At 47.7% G+C, this 20808-nt stretch overlaps 1 protein-coding gene across 4 annotated transcripts in view; it reads right to left on the bottom strand.

Moving 5' to 3' along the window:
• The window catches only part of Abcc5 (ATP binding cassette subfamily C member 5), a 94217-nt gene that overhangs the window by 22741 nt on the left and 50668 nt on the right, over positions 1-20808 (bottom strand). For 3 of the 4 annotated variants that reach the window (NM_053924.2, NM_001433820.1, XM_087575253.1), the window contains 10 exon segments: positions 438-566; positions 647-800; positions 3146-3275; positions 3529-3675; positions 4118-4302; positions 7041-7140; positions 10600-10743; positions 12161-12364; positions 13969-14041; positions 14166-14290. In NM_053924.2, coding sequence (NP_446376.2) covers positions 438-566; positions 647-800; positions 3146-3275; positions 3529-3675; positions 4118-4302; positions 7041-7140; positions 10600-10743; positions 12161-12364; positions 13969-14041; positions 14166-14290 — 1391 coding nt within the window. 4 annotated transcript variants of the gene reach the window in all.

Here is a 20808-nt window from a genome sequence, read left to right as displayed (position 1 = left end):
GTCCTAGGGACCCAGTCCTCAGGTTGTGTATGTAGCAAGTGCTATACAAATTACACAGCCCTTGAAGGTAAAAACATTCACTACAAAAAGTCAGTCTTTTTCTTACCAATTTCTGGGTACCCAGTTCCTCTTTCCATAGACAGCTACTACTTCTTACATATCCTTTCAGAGAGATCTAAACGTACACATACACATTCATTCTCAAAGGGAGCATGTCATATAACCATGTTTGTCTCCTGGTCTGTTTCCAACCTCTCATTTTCCCAGAAGAGATCTTAGCAAGTGGCTGAGTTCTAGTCACAGATCCACTGCATCGATAACACTGTGGAAGATGAGCTCTCCGATCCCAGCTCTGGCCATGAATGGCCCCCGAAGGTCATTCTAACTGTTGAGATGCCAGGTCCCCTCCGAAACCTTTGGCCCCCAGCAACACTGACCTGTGTAGAAACTCCTGCCTTTTGTTATAGGCATGGATGGTGGCGAGGCCCTGAATGCTGGACGTGATATGGGAGAGGAAAGGAGATTGCGTGATATTGTCCAAGCGCTTCAGCTCCCGAATCAGGACCCTGTAAGAGAACAGATTCTGTGTCACCGCAGGAAACTAGCAGCCATGCCTCATCTCCAGCCCTGCACACATCCTGCTTACCTGGAGACAATGTGTAGAACTGAGAAGAGGATGAGGAGAGGCCCCACTGCCACAAGGAACCATGGGAAGACCCCTGCGATCATTCCAACACAGAAGAACACCAGGATCACATTCTGGATAAACATCTCAGCCTGGAATGGCAGACGCACGTCCACTGCGGAGACCACAAGAGAACAAGTCTCAGACTCTCGGGACCCCCCAACAGGAAATTGAGCTTAGTAGATTTTCTTGAAAGCTTTATGAAATTTCTGAGGCCTGAGATTTTAATTGAAGCATTTTATCAAGGAAGAATGAACCCGGTTGCTGTCACTTTCCTGTGAGTGGCCTTCTTCTCCGCCCTCTCTTTCTGGGTCAGTTTTTCCTACTCCTCCTAAACGGTTCCCCTCTACAAAGTATTATATAGCTACAAAAAACACTTGGGGAAACCAACATGAAAGGAGAACAAAGATCATCTATGTTCTTACCAACACACACACACACACACACACACACACACACACTCACCCACACACACACACATACACTCACACACACACTCATAGTCACACACTCACTCACACACACTCACACATTCACACATACACACACTCATTCACACTCACACACACACTCACACACATACCCACACACACACTCACACACACTCACTCACACACACTCATTCACACTCACATACACACATACACACTCATACACACTCACACTCACACACACTCACACACACATACACTCACACACACTCACACATTCACACATACACACACATACACACACATACCCCCCCACTTATACATACGTATACACACGCGCACACACACCCACACTCAATACACACACATACTCACACACACGCGCACACACATACACACACATACCCCCCACACTCATACATACATGCGCACACACACACACACACACACACACACACACAAACCCTGAAACATGTAATCATCAAAGACATGTACAATGTACAGAACCTTCAACGTCAACATCTCCTCTTTTAGCTACTTTCCCCTCCAGCCCTTTTTTGGGGCAGAGGTATCTTCATGAAAACCACAGCTATGTTACAAGCACTGTTATTTTTCTTTCCTTTGTGAGATAGGGTCTTAAAATAAAGCTCAAGATTGCTTTAAACTCGAAATCCTTTCACCTCAGACTCCCATGCAAGGACTGAACCAAGAGGTCTAGCTCTTTTGTCTTTCTGCTTATGTGTGCTGTGTGCAGGTATGCACGTTTGAATGTATATGTGTCTGTGCCTCTGTATGTGCATGTGTGTACATGTGTGTATGTCTGAGTTTGCATGTGTCTGTGCAAATAATATACAGAGTGTGCCTGCATGTGTATAGAAATTGAAACATGTTACACAGCAGTTCTGGTACTGAGCCTGCTCCTGGTTCCTCTGGCCATAGAATTCCACTGACCTACTGACCCCTCAAAACAAGTTCCCTGAGGTTGAGCACTGTGCAGTAGATAAATAAAAACTAACTCTGAGGTGAAAATCTGGGCCCAGTTCCTAACTTGGTCACCCTACAGCTGTATGTATGATCTTGAGCAAACTACTTAACCTTTCTTATGTACTGGACGGGCAAAGCAACAGATGCCTCACAGAGCTGTCGTGAGAATTAGGACAGGTACATAAAACACCCAGTGTTGTTCATTGCAGGATGCAATCCTAGATTCTGGATGATAGACACCCAAGAGTTCCGGTGCTGGCACAGATGGTGCTGCATACAAAAAGCCATCAGACGCTGCAGGTCTGCTCGGGGACTGCAGACAATCCCTTCCAAAGCCCCTCTGCTAGCTCAGCTCTCTGCCCTTGTGTTCAAGTTAGATAGGCAGAAGGAGAACTCAGACAAAATACTGCTGATGTGTTTTGATATATATTGTAATGATAAGTACTGACCCCCAAGGCCTGGCTGCTCCCAGGAATGAGAGAATCACACATACAATGTGACCTTGCTCCTTGACTTAAAACTATTGGTTAAATAAAGATGCTGATGGCCAATAGCTGAACAGAAGAAACATAAGCCAGGTTTGGGGTTCCTGGACTTGGGGTCAGATGAGACTGCGAGGAGAGAGGAGAAGGTGGAGAGAGAAGACACCATGAGCTAGGAATCTTAAAATCATGGCCATGAGAGTGGCCTGTTAGAGGTCAGAGCAGCCCAGATGGGACATAGTAAGGACTAACTTAGGGTTATCAATAGGAGGGATTCTAACAGCATAGAGAGTAGATGTCTGCCCAGCTTTAGTGCCGATAAAAGCTTAAGTAATAGTAAAGTTGTGCCTTTTATCTGGGAACTGATCAAAGGCAGGGTGAGTGAGATTAAATATATCCACAACACTGATACAAATGCCAGACTCTCAGCTTTAGGAGAGACCGAGCTGCATATTCTCTCTACACTGGAGGAAGTGGGGGGATAGGGGGGTTGGGGGCTTGGCACCAGAGGCAGTGAGCAATGGTTGGACTCCAGAGTGTAAGAAAGGACCAGAGAGAGATACCTTCATCCATGTCTTTGGAAAACCTGTTGAGAATCCTTCCTGTTGGGGTAGTATCAAAAAACTTCATGGGGCTTCTCAGGATCCTCCGGAAGAGCTCATCATGGAGCCGGGAGGAGGCTCTCAGTGTACCCTGGGGAACAGAGACAGAATGGTCAGGCCCAGAGACCCAGGAACTCAAGGAAGGCTCACTTCCCATCCCTGTAGGTGACCACTGTGCAGGACGTCCATTCTCAACGCTGGGGGAGCACAAGTGGTCAGAAGTCATGGGTGCCTATCAGGGTCCACCCTACTGCACGGACGTACGCGCTTACGAGGGCACATGGCACACCAAGATCCCACGTGCCCTGGGGAGGGGTGCACCGAAGCCCCGCCCATTGTGATACCTTGACAAAGACAACTCCTCGGATGGCCTTCAGGATCAGCATGACTGCCATGGAGAGAGCGTAGATGCTGGCATAGTACTGCAGGAAGGGGTTGTCCCTCATGCTGTCACTCACAGAGCTTCTGTTCCCTTCAAACACCGTGCTGTTCTGTTTGGAGGTGAGGAACCATGGAGTAAGATTCCTGAGGCAGCTAGGTCACTTTCAGTTCCAGGAGAGAGCCACAGAGAATGACCTAGGGCCTGGCCATGGCATATGTAACACAGTCTTGCTACACACTGCTTGTTCTAGTGGGTGAACACAAAGAGTTGGAAACTGCCCCACTTACTGACTAGCTCCATAGCCCCTGCGTTAGCCGGGGACGTTTTTTTCTGTGAGACTGTATTACACATCTCTGTCCACCGCTTTGTCTCCTTAAAGCATCTTTTAACTGATACACAGAACAAAGTGATGAACGTTACTGGGGTATCCCGTGATGTCTCCCAGGCTTCTTGTCAGTGAAAACTACAGGAGTTTCCCTAAGAACGGTCAGGGACTAAGGGAGGCAGGGCCGCATTATCAGACACGTAAGTCTCGGCGATGAGTATCTCACCCCGCTTCCTTGCTTGATCCAGTAGCTTAGCCACCAGGTGCTGAAGGCAGTGCTGCCCACATTGAGCATGAAGAGGACCATGATGACCAGGAAAGCCAAGGGACCCCCTGCAGCCTGGATGTAGACCCAGTAAACTGACCAAGGCACGGAGCCCTGCCCTTTCTCCTCCACCTGCACGAGCTGCCCTGGGAAAGAGGAAAAGATACATGACCTTAGAAGGGAATGGTGCTCAAGAAAGTTTGGTGGAAGCTGTGGATGTGACTGAAGCGCCACGCTCTGCCCAAGACCCATTTATCACTGGGTTGTCATAGAAACCAGCTTTGGGGCGGCAGGAGGATGGACATAAGCTAACTGGCTAGGCTACAGCCAAACTGTGAGGAACTGGCTAAGTTACAGCCTGTTACACTGTTCTCCACTCTGAACTTCTGCACCTTGTTCCTGGGTCTGGGACCGTCCAACGGGTGGATCGTTTTCCCCAAATGAACTCTGTTGCTTTCACCTGTGTAGGGAATGCCCCTTTACGAGGCTGTTCCCCTCTCACTAAGGCACATATACGGCAGCAGAATAACAGAACCTTTAGCCTCAGAGGACGCTGGATTAGAACCATCTACTCTGCATCAAAACACTTGTTCACTGAACATCTTCTCAGCACCATGTACAAGATGAGGCCTCACGGGGCCCTCACTGAGGACGCGTCACAGTCTGAAGGCCAGGCCAGCGAGACTCGGAACACGTACCAAGTGCAATAGCAGAGTCTATTTCATTCGCCTTTAGTCTGAGGATGAAGAGTAGGCCACGTTCCTAAACCTGCATGTGACAGCTAACATGATGTTTTACCTTTCACTCACTGTGCTTAAGTGTGTAAAGCAGAATTACCTCTTGCTGAGTTTTCAGACCCAGCACAAGTAGCCGAGATGCCTATTTAACAGATCAAAGCAGACCCTCAGTCCCTACCTGTTACAGGGCCTGCATGGCATTCCCTCTCTCGAGCCAGGAGCTAGGCTGCCCTTCCCACAGAGGCCTTATCAACCCAGGCATTTTGGTTACCCACCCCTTTTGTGTCTTTGACCTCCTGGCTGCTCCAGGTTCCCCTCTCCCCCCTCCCTCCCCACTTGGTTCAGGGTCATGACCACTGTGGACTCTCCTAGCTGTGCTGCCTCTGGCTATGCTCCTTTTTACCTACAACAATCTTGTTCCTGCAGCATACCCAGGAGCAGTCCAGTCCTTTCCTAGCCTTTTTATCTTTTTTTCTTTATCATTCATCTCTAACTTAAAAGCCTCCCTGGGCCAAAGGTTGGCTGGAATGTTAATGGCCATCCTTATCTTTTTATCGAAAGTGTTGTTTATGCATACTGTTAACCTCGGCTCCTGCAACAATGTGTGGTTATACTTAGACAGAATGCAGCCTTTCACTTGCAGGATGTATGACACACACAGAAGGAATGTAACCTTTAACCCTGATTGCCTGTGACTTGATGCTGCACCCTGGGAATCCAAGTGCCGGATGCTGAAGCCCGGGCAGGCTAGGATCTCAGGAAGAGCCTCTTTGTTAAAGTTGCTCTTGGTCAGACCCCAGACCCACAAGGCCGGCCGTTCCCACCCAGGAGAGTAATTATCCACAGAAGCAGGGCTGTGCCCCGAACACAAGTGATCATCTTGTAAAAACCAGGCAGCTCCCCTCAGAGCGAGGCCCAGGACCAGCAAGAGGCACTCTGACTAGAATCGCCTCATCGTGTACATCATGTGCCCAGGTCTTCCTCCATTTAATCCTAAAGCTCATGTCAGGGCCACACGGGTGACCGTGGTGTCACTGGACCCCGTTATCTGTGCCCCTCCCCAAGGCAGCCACATTGAATAAATAAATGTCCTCTCTTGGTTCTCGTCATTACTTGGTAAACTCAGGACTGGTAGCTGAACCATTATCGGTGCTACCAGAACCCAGCTTTTATCCTAAAAATTCCCATTACAAGGTAAGGAGGTGACTCAGCAAAGAGATCATTAAACAAACTGCATTTTCTTCTGATTTCGAGGGCGATGTGTGCTTCATAGTCACAGTGATGAAAATGCCCACGTCACTGCAAACCGCTCTCAGACCATCCGGATATGGTAAGAGGTCCGAGCAGGCAAACGGCCGCCTCTAACTTCTGCAGACTTCTCTACAGACAGTGCTAGGCCAGGCACTGAGCCCACCGGTCTGGCACAGACACTGAAAACAAAGTGCTGGACTTGGACTCCAGCTTTAACTGCGATTCTAACTGTAATAAACGGAGTAAAAAATGCCTTTTGGACATGGAAAACTTCCCCAGGACACCAACGGCTGCATTTGATAACCAGAATTTGGTGACATTACTTGCTCAAGATAACCAGATACAGTGCCAGAACCCCATGCACAATGCACAGCATATAAACAGAAGCCAAGAACGATGTTCTGCACATCTGAAGAACCGTGGTCGGCCCTGCAGATGAGGAGTCTCCCCTCGGATCCTGATCCTCAGTTCAGAGACGTCTGCCACAGACTGGACCTGTCCTTAGCTAAGACCTGCATTTCTTGCTCAGGACACCAATGCAAGTACAGAGGGGAACAGAAGGAAGGAAGAGGGGAGGGAGGAAAGGAGGGAAGAAGGGAGGGAGGGAGGGAGGGAGGGAGGGAGGGAGGGAGGGAGGGAGGGAGAGAGAGAGGGAGGGAGGACAGGTCAGCAGGCTCACCCAGGACGATTCAGCTGTACATACCCACAACTGACTCCACCCCTTGCTTGAAGAAAAGGCAAAGGACCAATCATCTGACTTCCCTTGTTTGAGCACACCCAAGGTCCCTCACCTAAACTATCTCAGAACTTTGCTATTCTAGAAATGTAGACGCAGTGGTGGGAAGCATTCTCTCACATTATTCCTGAAATAACAACCCTCTCAAAAATGTCCTTACCTTCCTCCGACTTCACTGCCTTCTCCTTCTTCACTGACCCTGGCTTAGGGCCCTTGTCTTGTGATTTTTGTGAACCACTAGCTTCCTTTTTTGAATTAATCTAATAACATAAGAGAAAAATTCCAGTCGTGAGATGTTCAATCAGATGAATGTCTACAGGACCCATACTAGAGAAGCGTTCACTGAGTAATAAATAAAACACATATGAGTTCTTATTTATTCTTGATACCAAGTGTCTGGGTCAGGCTGACATTGCCCCTGATCTCGCTCAGCCTCTTGAGTGGTGGGATCACAAGCCAGACACCATGCCCACACACCTTTCTCTTTTTAAAGCTATTAGTATTTTTTGCATTTTTTATTGGATATTTTATGTATTTACATTTCGAATGTTATCCCTTTTCCCCTCTCTTTCATCCCCCATCTCCCCTCCCTCTACTTCTATGAAGATGCTCCCACTCCCACCTACCCACTCCAACCTCAAAACCCTGGCATTCCCCTACAATGGGGAAAGAAGTCTTCACAGGACCAAAGGCTTCTCTTCTTATTGATGCCAGGCAATGCCATCCTCTACTACATATGTGGCTGGAGCCATGGGTCCCTCCATGTGTACTCTTTGGTTGGTGGTTTAGTCCCCAGGAGCTCTGTGGGGTCTGGTTGGTTGATATTGTTGTTCTTCCTATGAGGTTGTAAAATCTTCAGCTCCTTCAGTCCTTCCCCTAACTGCTCCATTGGGGTCCCCATGCTCAGTCCAATAGTTAACTGTAAGCATCCTCATCTGTATCAGTAAGGCTCTGGCACAGCCTCTCAGGAGACACCCATATCAGGCTCCTGTCAGCAAGCACTTCTTAGCACCAGCAATAGTGACTGGGTTTGGTGTCTGCATATGGGATGGATCCCCAGGTGGGGTAGTCTCTAGATGGCCTTTTCTTAAGTCCCTGCTCCACTCTTTGTCCTGTATTTCCTCCCGTGAGTATTCTGTTCCCCCTTCTAAGAAGGACTGAAGCATCCACACTTTAGTCTTCCTTCTTCTTGAGCTTCATGTGGTCTGTGAATTGTATCTTGAGTATTCCGAGTTTTTGTGCTAAGATCCACTTATCAGTGAGTGCACACCGTGTGTGTCCTTCTGTGACTGGGTTACCTCAGCCACTCATCAGTGAGTGCACACCATGTGTGTCCTTCTGTGACTGGGTTACCTCAGTCAGGATGATGTTTTCTAGTTCCATCTACTTGCCTAAGAGTTTCATGAAGTCACTGTTTTTAATAGCTGAGTAGTAAGACAGCTTCCCTACAGTAATCTACACTAATTTCCTGTACTAACAAGCTCTTAAATTTTTTGCAATCCTGCTAGTCCACTAACATTCTCCACTAAGCTGGTCAAGACCTAATCTCCCAAAACAGAGTTTATTAGATTATCCTCTAATTTGTCCTAGTGATAAATTCACAATGGAATCATGCCCATTCCTGCTATCTCTAACCTGCCTGCCACATTCTCAGTCCATCCCCAATGGCCACCATTTCCCTCTGCAACCACAGAAACCCAAACTTGTCTGCTAGCTTCCGTGAGCTCTCTGCACTCTGGCCCTGATCTTTGGGTGGTTGGGTCCTCTCCCACTTCACAGCTGCCCACAGCTCCACTCTGCAGCCATACTTGACTTTACATCAGTCCTTAGCCACAGCTCAACTTCCCACAGCTGTGCCCTGTCCCCCTCCTCCTTCCAATTTCAGTCACAGCTGTCCCTACTCGGATGGGTTCAAATGCTACATTTTTGGTAAGGTGACCTACACTCCTGTGCAGTAAAGCCCGGGTGCCCTCAGGACTCTGGGCACACTGCGGTCAGTATCTGATTAGTTACCTTTAAGAGCAGGAAGGCACTGGTCTGCCCTCTATCACCTAACATCCTTCAGGGACAAAGGGATTCTCGCTGACAGTCTTCTACACGGTGCTCACTGCCAGCTCTCCGCAGAACGAGGCCCAGCAGTGATCACCAAACAAACAAAAGACCCCCACAAAACTATTAAATGCTCCCTTTGCCAAGATTCTGCTACATTTTTAGAAAATCTCCTCCATTTAGGTCACTGAATTCAATTTTACATGATACAGCACTGAAAGCTGGCCCCTCTGGGTGGCACAGGTGGTGGACGCAAACAAAATCCAGCAGGCTTACCAACTAGACTTTCTAAACACACAATGAAAAATTTAAAGTATGAAATCTCTAGAGAGCTGAATCTGGGACAGAATCTAAGGCTTTAAATATATTTAGTACAGTACGGGAGTGAATGCACTGTCTGAAATAACATTCCCGTAATCTGTGGACCACTTACTGGGATAAGCACTGGGTAGTATTACACATTACCAAACGCGACAACTGTAAGCAGCCACTATGATGTACATATCAGGGAACACGTGCTACGGTGCACAAGTGGAGGTCAGAAGACAACTTTGTGGGTTCTGGGACCTGAACTCAGGTGGCCAGGCTCACAAAGCCAGTGCCAGTGTCCACTGAAGCCGCCCGCTGGACTCCTACCACTGAAGCATCCGGCTGGCCCTGAGTGACATTCAGAAAGCATTCTCTCCAGCTAAACATCCATCTGTTCAGGACCTATTCTTCGCTCCTTGGACAATCCAGTATTTTAGCTTCTCTCCCTCTGAATTTCCTCTCCAAGTTTACAAGAACAAGGCAACAATCCGAAGAGGGCAAAGCTTCCCAGAAGTCATAGCAGACCATAGAACTTAAATCTCTATCACGGTGTCTCTTGGGAAGTCATTGGTGATCCCAGCAAGGCAGGGGGTCTATCAAAAAGCCTATCAAACCAGTTATGCAAAAGTGAACCGCTGAGGTAAGACAAGAGCGGAGGTCCCAGTAACGTCCTGCGCAAACCTCAAAGTGACCTGGCAAGCAACAAGGAAGCTCAAAGCCCCGCCTACATCGCTCTCGGGACCCGAGGAGAGTGGGATGTTGCCAGGAAGGAAGCATCGCCTCTGGGACTGCTCCATGCTGAATTCTGAATTCTTGGAGCCTGTGTGATGACGCACTGACAGCTGGCCCCTCTGGGTGGCACAGGAGGTGGACGCAAACACAAAGAACTGGAGAACCAGACTATCCTTATCGGCAAGCTGCTTAGCTCACCTGAGCCCCAGTTTTCTAAGAGTGGGAAAGGGCTGTATTTGACCACATAACTAATAAAATGTCTAATGAGATAGTATCTATTTAACCTAGTACCCTAAGTGCCAAATCAGGATCTGAGATACCATGGGTCATTTCCAAACACACACAGTATTTAACTCCCTTCCCTGACACCTTGTTCACTTGTATGTCCAAAGAGAGCCTCACACTGCTTTAGTCAGCTTGAGGAGCGAAGCCGTGACCACATGCTGATGCGCAACCTCTCCGGTCCTCACCAGCTCCTCATCCTGCTCTCCCACAGGAGAAGGAGCAGGTGAACACGGCACAGCAGTGTGGTCCTGGGAACCACAGGCTGTTACACCGAGCTCTTCCGGCTTCCGTGTCATCATGGCTCCCTGGGTAGAAATGAGACGCACAAACCCAGTAAGCCTTACCTCGACCGGGGGTGTCTCTCCCAGCAACAGGTTATTAAAAATGGTAGCGTAGTCTCCATTTAAGTTCATCAGCTCCTCGTGGGTACCTCTCTCTGTGATACAGCCTTCTTTCATGAAGATCACCTCATCACAATCGACCAGGTACTGGAGACAATGGTGAGAAAACACAAAATTGCAGATGCTCATGCAAATGCGTGCAGACATCCAGTCTTAACTCAGTGAGTCTCAACCAGAGATGCCTTGGCCGTCCGTCTGACAACATAGGTTGTCAATATAAGACATCACCGGGGTAGAGTGGACCAGGACCTGAATGTGTACGGCAGACCGCTCCCCACCAAACAACGAATCGGCAGTCTACAGTATCAAGACTGAGAGACCCTTAGCTTTAGTTTACTGTGCCCTACGATATAGGGCAGACAGTATTTCTTATGTCTTCTGATGTTGACGATTGGTCTTCTGCTATCCATTGTAATGTCAAGTGAGGGCCCCAAGACCTGTTGTCTCAGAGACATGAGAGTCCACACATAGACCTTGTCCCCAAGTTATTTCTGATTGGCGAATAAAGATTCTGACAGCCAACAGCTGAGCTGATTAGGCATCGGTGGGGTCTGGGGTTCCTGGGCTTAAGAGCAGGGGAGAACAACAGGAGGAAGAGAAGAAGGTAGGAGAGAGAAGCTGCCATGGGGTAGGTGAGTCGTGAAAATGCCATCCTGAGGGCTGGACAACTAGAGTCAAGAGCAGCCCGGATGAAACACAGAAGTAATAACTCGGGGATACCAATAGGAATTAGATTCTAGTGGCACAGAGGGCACATCTGCCCAGCTCTTGTGCTGACTAAGGCTTACTGTAAATAAGGGTTGAGTGTGTCTTTTATCCAGGAACTAAATGGTCAAAGGCAGGGTAGAAACCCCAGGACAGAATCAGATAAAGTCTCTACAACATTCTGATGAAGGAGCTGCACAAGGTTCCCATTACAGTTTAAATCCTGGCTGAGGGTGGTGGCCCAAACCTTTGACCCCACACTCAGGAGGAAGAGGTGGGTGAGCCAGCCTAGTCTACAAATCAAGAGCCACACACAGTCATAGATAATCAGCAAGTGTCTCAAATAAATTAACCAATTCAAATCCTTTCACTGCACGGAGAAGTAGATAAAACTTACAAAAAGGGAAACTGGGCCCCCAAACTTAGGCTGACAGCTCGGACACCTAGGCAAGCGCTCTACCACTGAGCTAAATCCCCAACCCCTGACAGCTAAAGTCTTAAGTGAATTTCTGAAAGGTCTGCGTGTTGTGATTGATGGGGAGAAGGTACAAACTGTGCTTCTCATCCACAGATGCCATCTCGGTGCTTTCTATGACTAACTCGCTTCCGAATGCTTTTAACCTGTAGATCTACTGCAGGACCAGAGTGTTCCGGGGACCCCCGATTCAGGTGGCCAACTGAAGGACTGCTACACTGGCTGTTTGCTGAGGAGATGGAAAGTTACCTCTAGGAACCTCTGGCCCAAGCCCGCCTCTTTACCAAGCCCACGTGAGCAGCCTAGGAGAGAGAGGTACCATACCTGTAACTGGTGTGTGACAAACAGGACCGTCTTAGACTTGAGACGCTTCCGGATAGCACTGTTGAAGATGTGGTTGCCCACATGGGCATCTAAGGCACTGAGGGGATCATCCAAGATATAGATGCTTCTGTCACTGTACAGGGCTCGAGCAAGGCTGATTCGCTGGCGCTGCCCACCACTCAGGTTGGCTCCTCGCTCTCCAATCTATGAACCCAAAAGGAAAGCAAAGGAAAGCCTCTACCTTAAGTCCAGAGCAGTGTTTAACGGGCACCCCAGTCATCTTCCTCTCCCTTCCCGAAGCCTACACAACCTGCCAGCGTGAACCCTCGAGGACTGAGGAAGTCGCCCTACAACCGTCAAAGTGCCAATCAGACATCCATGTGGCTTTGACACTGCCCCGGGTCCCCCTCTTCTACCTGAAGAACGTCGTAAAACAAACAGCACCCTTGCCTAAAACTCTTTAAGAACCCTGAAAGAATCTAAACACAGGTACCCTGAGATTTAAAACGTGTAAATTACGAACCCACACGACGCCATGCCTTTTTCTACACGGTGCCTGCATCATCTCTCCTGGGACATTCTTCCACCCTCTTCTAACTCTATCCACAAAAGACGGCCCTTCTACTCTGTGCCCGTTTATCTGGCTCTCTTGTTCCCTTAACTGAAAGCTTCTTACTCACACAAACTACCGTCCTACTCCTTTATAGTCTAAACACTGGACAACCACAGAGGGTGTCACACACACACACCTGAGAGATGCCACTGTCTGAACAAATGAGTCATTCAATCGTCAAACGCTACCTGGTGTTCTGCTGCTCTTTAAAGTGTTATCCTTAGAATAAAAGCATATACATATATAAGCATATATATATACATATGCATATATATACATATGCATATATATATATATATGCATGCTATTGATCAGAGGTTCTCGAAGCTGGTATGTATCAGAATGACCTGCAGAGGTTATTATAACGGAATGCTCATGAGTATACCCTAACGATGCATTTCTAACAAGTTCCCAAGTGGTACTGATGCCACTGATCTGGAGACCAAGAGTTGAGAACACAGGAACTAATTAACCCATTACCAAAACTGAATTGAGGGTTCAACTGAAGTCAGCTAAGCAAAAGCACCAGACCCAGAGACCACGGGACAGGTCACAGGAGAGAAGCATCACCAAGGAAGCACACAGCGGGCCCTGAGGCAGTGCTCCGAGACTGCTCAGCACAGGAGAGAGAACGCTAAGGCTCTCTCTATCTGGTAGAAGGCAGTGGAACCTCAGAAAGACCTCAGCGTGTACTTGTTTTTGTTTGACTTGCAGTTTCAAAGCCATCTATGCGTTTCTTTCCACCACCCCCACCTCTCAGGCGGCGTCTCAACAGCCCTGGAACCCGGTATGTAGACCAGGATGCCTCTGCCTGCCTCTGCTTCCCAAGTTCTGAGACTAAAGGCAGGCACCACTATGCTCTGATAAAAAACATATTTAAGCGGAGCAAAAACAAGACGAAACGTTTGGAATTGCAGTGGGGTAGACAAGCTGAAGATCTGCGCGGCGTACGAAACGCTCTTTGGTCTGTGGTATGTAGGTACAGAAATACCTACAAGAAGCAGAGCCGACATCCTTGCACTGCTCAACAAATGCTTCACTACTAGAACAGCTCAGTGGAAACAGCTCCCCGTGTGGATCTGTCCGAGGACGGGCTGTCCGAGAGGACGGGATTCTGCCATGTTCTTGCGAAGCCCTCCAAAGCCTTCCCTGCTACCTGTGCTACAGTGGCCCGTCAAGGGCAGAAGGCTCGTACCTCAGTCAGGTCGCTGTTGGGGAGAATGGCCAAGTCAGGCCGCAGGCAGCAACTGTTCAGCACTGAGTTGTATCTGAAGGACACAAAGTCACAGAAAATTAGACACTTAGTTATAAAAAAAAAAAAAGGCTACCAAAGGATGGGCTACCTTCTCTCACACACACAAACAAAGATGGCAGAAACCAAACATATCTCACCTCTCTTCATCAAATTCCTTCCCAAAGAGAATGTTGTCTCTCAGCGTGGCGTTGAGAATCCAGGCCTGTTGGGCCACGTAAGCAAAGGTCCCACTGACGGCAATGCTGCCCTCCAAAAGCGTCATCTAGGGAGACAGACACGACCCAGTGGTGTAAATCAGAACATCGCCCCAAACCAACACACAGCACCCACACTGTCGATGGAGAACAGAGGGGTCTAAAGCTTTGGCTGTTTCTAGGACGTTTTCTTGGTTGGACTTTTTTGGATCGCACATCTCTTCTGAAGACAGCTTACAGCAACAAAGAACACGGATGCTACGCTTATTATGTGAGAAGGGAGCCTAGCACAATTCACAGTATGACTGCGCACACAGCCCGCACTCAGCCACCCACAGCTGTTACTTACTCTCTAACAGTAAATTGATGTCACTGCAAAAGTATAACTCTGACGGCCATTCTTGGCTGTCAACTTGACTATATCTGGAATAACTAAAAACCCGAGTACCTGAGCACATCTGTTAGAGATTTTCTTGACCAGATCATTTGCTACCCTAACGTGGGCCACACTCTGGTGGCAGCCCACACACAAGGCATGGAAGAAGTTTTTGCCTCTGGCCAGCTCAAAGCCTCCCACTCTGCTGACAGTCATATAAAATCTGTTTTTCTGACGTTTTTGCTCTTCTTTCTGCCCTCTCTACCTCACCCAGATAGTCTTGACAGTTTGATCCTCCCAAACCCTTCCTTTCTACCCATGGAGGCATTCACTTCAGTGGGTTCTCTGAGCCCCTGCGTGGGGGCGGGGAGGCACCTGCATTCTTGTAGGTATTTCTGTACCTACATACCACAGACCAAAGACCTTTCAACGCTGTTTTTTCTGTACCAGACCCTAGGACTGGAGATGCTATGTTGGATTGGATGAAATTAATGCACTGGGCTTACTGGGCCAGGAGAAACACGGTCCGCCTAGCAACACAGAATCACCAAGGGGAAAATGATGTGCACACAGCCTGACCTGTAACAGGCAGCAGAGGGAAAAGGGACTTTTAGGGTAAGATAATTCACAGGGTCCTTAAAGTTACCATGTTCCCAAGAAAGAAATACTGTATCCTTGAAGAAGCAACAGAAATAAGTGCCACTGTAAGACCGTGAATGATGCAGTTCCCACATCTCTTAATGCTCTGATCTGGCCCACGCAGAAGACAGCTAGACTGCGGAGAATGACTGTCGACGTACCGAAAATTCAATCAGGTAGTGACTGCTGCTGTACCAGATGTGTCTTTACTTGACCAGACTAATACATCTGCCGCTACTTGGTATGTAACTACTGATCTAGCAAACGCCCTTTTCCCGTCCGTAAGGACAAGAAGTAATTTGCTTTTGCTGGCAAAGCCAACAGTATACCTTCACAGTTTTACCTTGAGGATATATTAACTTTCCAGCCCAGTTTCCTAACTTAGTTCAAAGAACTTACTGACTTACTGGACACAGTTTTACCTTGAGGATATATTAACTTTCCAGCCCAGTTTCCTAACTTAGTTCAAAGAACTTACTGACTTACTGGAGGGATTAGAGGTAGCTGGGTTTGGAGTGAGCTGATTGGGGGTGAGAGATGAGAGGAGGAGGAGGAAGGAGGAGAGAGGAGAAGCCTACAAGAGGGGAGATGGACCATGAGGCATATCCAGGTGAAACAGCAAGTTGCTGAGGCACACCGTTTGTTGGGGGGAGGAGGGGTAGCCAAGCCAGCAGTTAGAAGAGTAGGTTAAGAGTTACCCCCAGTAACTGTCAAAGCCAACAAACGACCATAGTCTGAGTCTCGTTTATCTGTAAGCTAGTTAGAGGTAAGCTGACTATGTGCCTTGTGTTTGAGGATCAGGGCACGGCTCTCAGCTACTGCTCTACCCCCAGACCTGCCCGCCTGGGCCATGCTCCTGCTGGTCACGGACTCAGTCTGTGAAAATGCAAGCCCAGTAAAATGTCTCCTCCACAAGCCACCTTGGTCATGGTGTCTCTTCACGGCAACAGAAGAGCAACCGTGACAGGGGGCCTATTAGGGTTCTGGAGACAGCACATTCCTCACTTGGATGTGCTACTCAGGCCCATTTACCAAGTGACTTGGGAAGCTGCTAGCTGGGTGGGGCCTGGGACAGGAGGAGGCTCTTCAACAGCTCTAAGCTGCTCTAGCCCTGGAACTATATAATCCAGCAAACCTAACGGTGCCTGAGGAGGCAGTGGCAGACAGAAATGCTGTCTGGGGCCTTTGGCAGGCCCTTGTAGGTAAATCACAGAGGAGCCCCTTGGTATTTTGGAGCAAAGCTCTACCATCCCTCTGCCTTGGAGAGACCGCTCTTGGCCTGCTATGGGGCTTAGTAGAAAAGGGACATTTGACAGTGCAACTGAGCTGTTGATCATGAACTGGGTGTTCTCTGACCCAACAAGTCATGAAGTAGGACATGCATAGCAGCAGTCCATTACCGGATGGAAGTGGTAGATATGTGAGTAGGCCTGAGCAGGCCCTGCAGGCACAACCAAGTTACATCAATGGTTTGTATTTCCATTACAATGCCTTCTGCTCACAAGCATGCATCTATAGCCTCATGGGGTGTGCCCTATGATTAACTGACTAAAAGACAGAAGCCTGGGACCTATTTTACTGGTGGCTTGGCACATTATACAGGCGCCACTCAGAAACTGACAACTGTAGTTTCACAACCCCTTTCTGTGACAACCCTGAAAGAAACTAAAGGGAAATACCCACAATGGGCAAGATACATGGTTGTGTATTTTGCCTAGAAGGAAAAGTGGCCAAAAGTGTAATTTATTTTTCATGAGCTATATCCAATGGGTTAGCTGGATGATCAGGGGCTTGGAAAGGACATGATTTAAAATGTTAAGAAGAACATTTGGGGGTTGGAGAGATGGCTCAGCGGTTAAGAGCACTGACTGCTCTTCCAGAGGTCCTGAGTTCAATTCCCAGCAACCACATGGTGGCTCACAACCATCTGTAATGAGATCTGATACCCTCTTCTGGTGTGTCTGAAAACAGCTACAGTGTACTTATATATAATAAATAAATCTTTAGAAGAAGAAGAAGGAGGAGAAGGAGGAGGAGGAGGAGAAGAAGAAGAAGAAGTAGTAGTAATAGTAGTAGTAGTAGTAGTAGTAGTAGTAGTAGTAGTAGTAGTAGTAGTAGTAGTAGTAGTAGATGATCAAGATCATCATCATTTGGAGAAGTGGAAAGTGTCCAATGGGCAAAGGATATGAAGATACTTGTGTCCCATGTAAATGCTCACCAAACCTTGACTTCGGCAGAGGAGTTCAATAATCAATAAGAGGACCACCTATTCTGTCAACAGCCAGCCTTCCTAGCCACCCCTGTCACAGCCAACTGGGTCTATGAACAAAGCAGCCCTAGCAGCAGTGATGGAGGCTATGTGTGGTGGTTTGAGTGACAATAGTGCCATAAGCTAATATGTTTGGATACTTGGTGGCCAATTAATAGAAAGGGAAAGGGTTAGGAGGTGTGCCACTGAGAGTGGACTTTGAGGTTTCAATAACCCACAGCAGCCCAGTGTCTCTGCCTGACTGCCTGTCTGCCTATCAGGATGTAAGCTCTCACTCCCATCCCTGCCTGTTGGCTGGTGTGCTTCCTACCATGATGACTATGGACTGACCCTCTGGCCCTGTCAGCCAGCCTCCAACTGAATGTTTTCTTTTGTCAGAGTTGCCTCTGTCGTGATGTCTCTTCACAGCAGAACAGTGGCTTAGACAGAAGGTGGTAGGTGCTGGGCACTGCTGTGGTAGGCACAGCCATGCTGCTCGAGAAGTATGGTAGGCTTTGGTTTAGGAGAGCAGCCGAATGCTGTAAGCAGGGCTTAATGGGCTACGTGCGCATGGAAAACAGTGGTGCTGAGAGCAACGTAGACTACGGATGCTCAGCTCAAAGGTTGCCGGTAGGGGACTATTAGAGACCATCCGTGTGGTATTTTAGCAAAGACAGTGGCTGGACGTGTTTTGTTTTGTTCTGTTTTGTTTTTGCTATTGTTGTAAGATTCTGCCAGAGGATAAGAGAAGAGTTTTGGACTAATGTCATTGGCAGAAGAAACTTCAGAAAGCTCAGTACTGACCATGTCACATGGTTATTAGTGACCACTTATGCAGATCCACAGTGAAAAAAGAAGAACAAGCTGGGTAAAGAGAAATACAGACTGCACAGAAAGCAGAAGAGGAGCACCAGGAAGTGTGATGCTGGAACCAAGCACTGTGTTAAAGGAAATGAGAAGCTAAAGAAAGGTCAAGTGTTCGATGGAATGAAGGGAATGGTGACCTCAGAGCAAGGCCCACCCAGCTAATCCTGCCAAAGCAGCAAGAGAAGCCATCAACATGGAAGGCTTCTGTAAATGTAATCCATGAGGGGGGCCGATACAAGTGGAGACTTTGGCAGGTTCTGGGTTTAGAGTCAAGGAAGATATAACTGTAAAGAGGTTCTGCCATCTTCCCGGTTAAGGACACCCACTGAGGCCAGCTATGTGTCTGAGAAGTGTCTGCATGGAGTCCCAGAGGAGCCATTGTGTCAAGCTGTAGAGGTGAAACATGAATTCTATTGGAGACCCAAAAATGTTGAAGATGCCAGCACCATGGAGTATCTGCCATGGAGAGCTGCCAGCAGATATGGAAACATCCCAAGGGAGAGAAGTGTGTTTCAGTCAGCAAAGCTGAGAATGAAGAGCCATCTAATAAAAGCTTTAACGTCAGACAGTCAGTGTTCAGGACAGTTTTATGTCAACTTGATATATGTCGCCTTCAAACATAAGAGCCCGTGGGGGCCATTTTCATTCAAACCACCACATTCCACTCATTGCCCCCAACCCCCATAAGCTAGTAGCCATATCACCATGCAAAATGCAGTTAGTCCATCGTCAAAAGTACACACAGTCTTTCACAGTTTCTAGAATGCATAAAAGTCCACAGTCTCTTCTGAGACTCAAAGCAATCTCTTAACCCATGTAAAATTAAAATAAAAAGTAGATCGCAGGGGTTGGGGATTTAGCTCAGTGGTAGAGCGCTTACCTAGGAAGTGCAGGCCCTGGGTTCGGTCCCCAGCTCCGAAAAAAAAAAAAAAGAACCAAAAAAAAAGTAGATCGCATGCTTCTAACATAAAATGGCACAGAATATATATTACTATTTCAGAAATGAGGAAGAGGGTCATAGTGAGGAAATACTGGACTAATCCTGAAAACCAGGGCAAACGCCAAATACCACAACTCTATGTTTTATCTTAGCTAGGGTTTCTATTGCTGTGATGAAACACCACGACTAAAGAAACGTGGGGAAGAAAGGGTTTATTCTGCTTATAGTTCGTAGCACTGTTCATCATCAGAGTAAGTCAGGAGAAGAAGTCAAGAAGAGCAGCCTGGGGGTTGGGGATTTAGCTCAGTGGTAGAGCGCTTGCCTAGGAAGCGCAAGGCCCTGGGTTCAGTCCCCAGCTCCAAAAAAAAGAACCAAAAAAAAAAAAAAAAAAAGAAGAGCAGCCTGGAGGCAGAGCTGATGTAGAGGCCATGGAGGGGGCTGCTTACTGACTTGCTTCCCATGGCATGCTCAGTCAGCTTTCTTATAAACCCAGGACCATCAGCTTGGGATGACACCACCCACAATTGCCTGGGCCTTCCCCCACCAATTAGTAATTAAGAAAATGCCCAACAGGTCTGCCCACAGTCCAATCTTAAGGTTCCCTCCTCTCAGGTGTCTCTCCTCCAATGTTTTCTTTTGTAAAAGTTGTTATCTTGATCATGTTATCTGTTCACAGCAACACAACAGTAACTAAAACATTATGCATGAACAACATAGACAGCCACTCACCAAGGCTGACCTGCCTACAGCTGTAGGTAAGCAGCAGATTTGCCAGTAACACTGACCACCCCCAATAGGCACCATTCTCTGGGGTGACCAGCCAGTGACCTGGTAATAGGTTAACTACACTGGATCTCTTCCTGTGAGAAAAGGGTCAACGTTTGTCATTACCAGAACAGAAACTTATTCTGGTTATAGATTTGCCTTTCCTACCCATAATGCTCTGCTAAACCACTACCCAAGGATAACATGAATGCCTACCTATCATTATAGTATTCCATACAGCATTGCTTTGACCAAGGAATTTACTTCACAGCTGGAAAAGTGGAACAGTGGGCACAGGTTCATGGAATCTACTGGTTTTACCATGTTCCCCACCATCCTGAAGCATCTGGCCTGACAGAATAACTGAATGGCCTTTTGAAGACACAGTACCAATTAGGCTGAAATAGGCTAAGGACCTGGGTCAGGGTTCTCCATAAGTAGGCATATGCTTTAAGTCACCCTCTAATAATCATTCAGACCTATTAGGTAAATTTCAAATTCTGTTTTGGAGACCTTTGGTTCTGGTGGCCTAGAAGTTTGGTTCCAGGGGATGTGGCTCCTGCCAGGAAGCTCAGACTTCTTCGTGGCCACTGTGGGCTTCTGATACTCTCAAGCCAACAGGCTAAGAAAGAAATATCAGTGTTATAGGCCAACAGGCCAAGAAAGAAACAACAGTATTAAGGGCGGTGATTGATCCAAATCACCAAGAAGAAATTGGATTGCCTCTCCACAACTGACGTAAGAAAGATTA

Source organism: Rattus norvegicus, chromosome 11 (assembly GCF_021556685.1).
Source record: "Rattus norvegicus strain SHRSP/BbbUtx chromosome 11, alternate assembly SHRSP_T2T, whole genome shotgun sequence".
In the NCBI taxonomy this organism is placed as follows: domain Eukaryota; kingdom Metazoa; phylum Chordata; class Mammalia; order Rodentia; family Muridae; genus Rattus; species Rattus norvegicus.
Note: the sequence above shows the minus strand (reverse complement) of the source record. Positions and strands in the feature narration are given on the sequence as shown.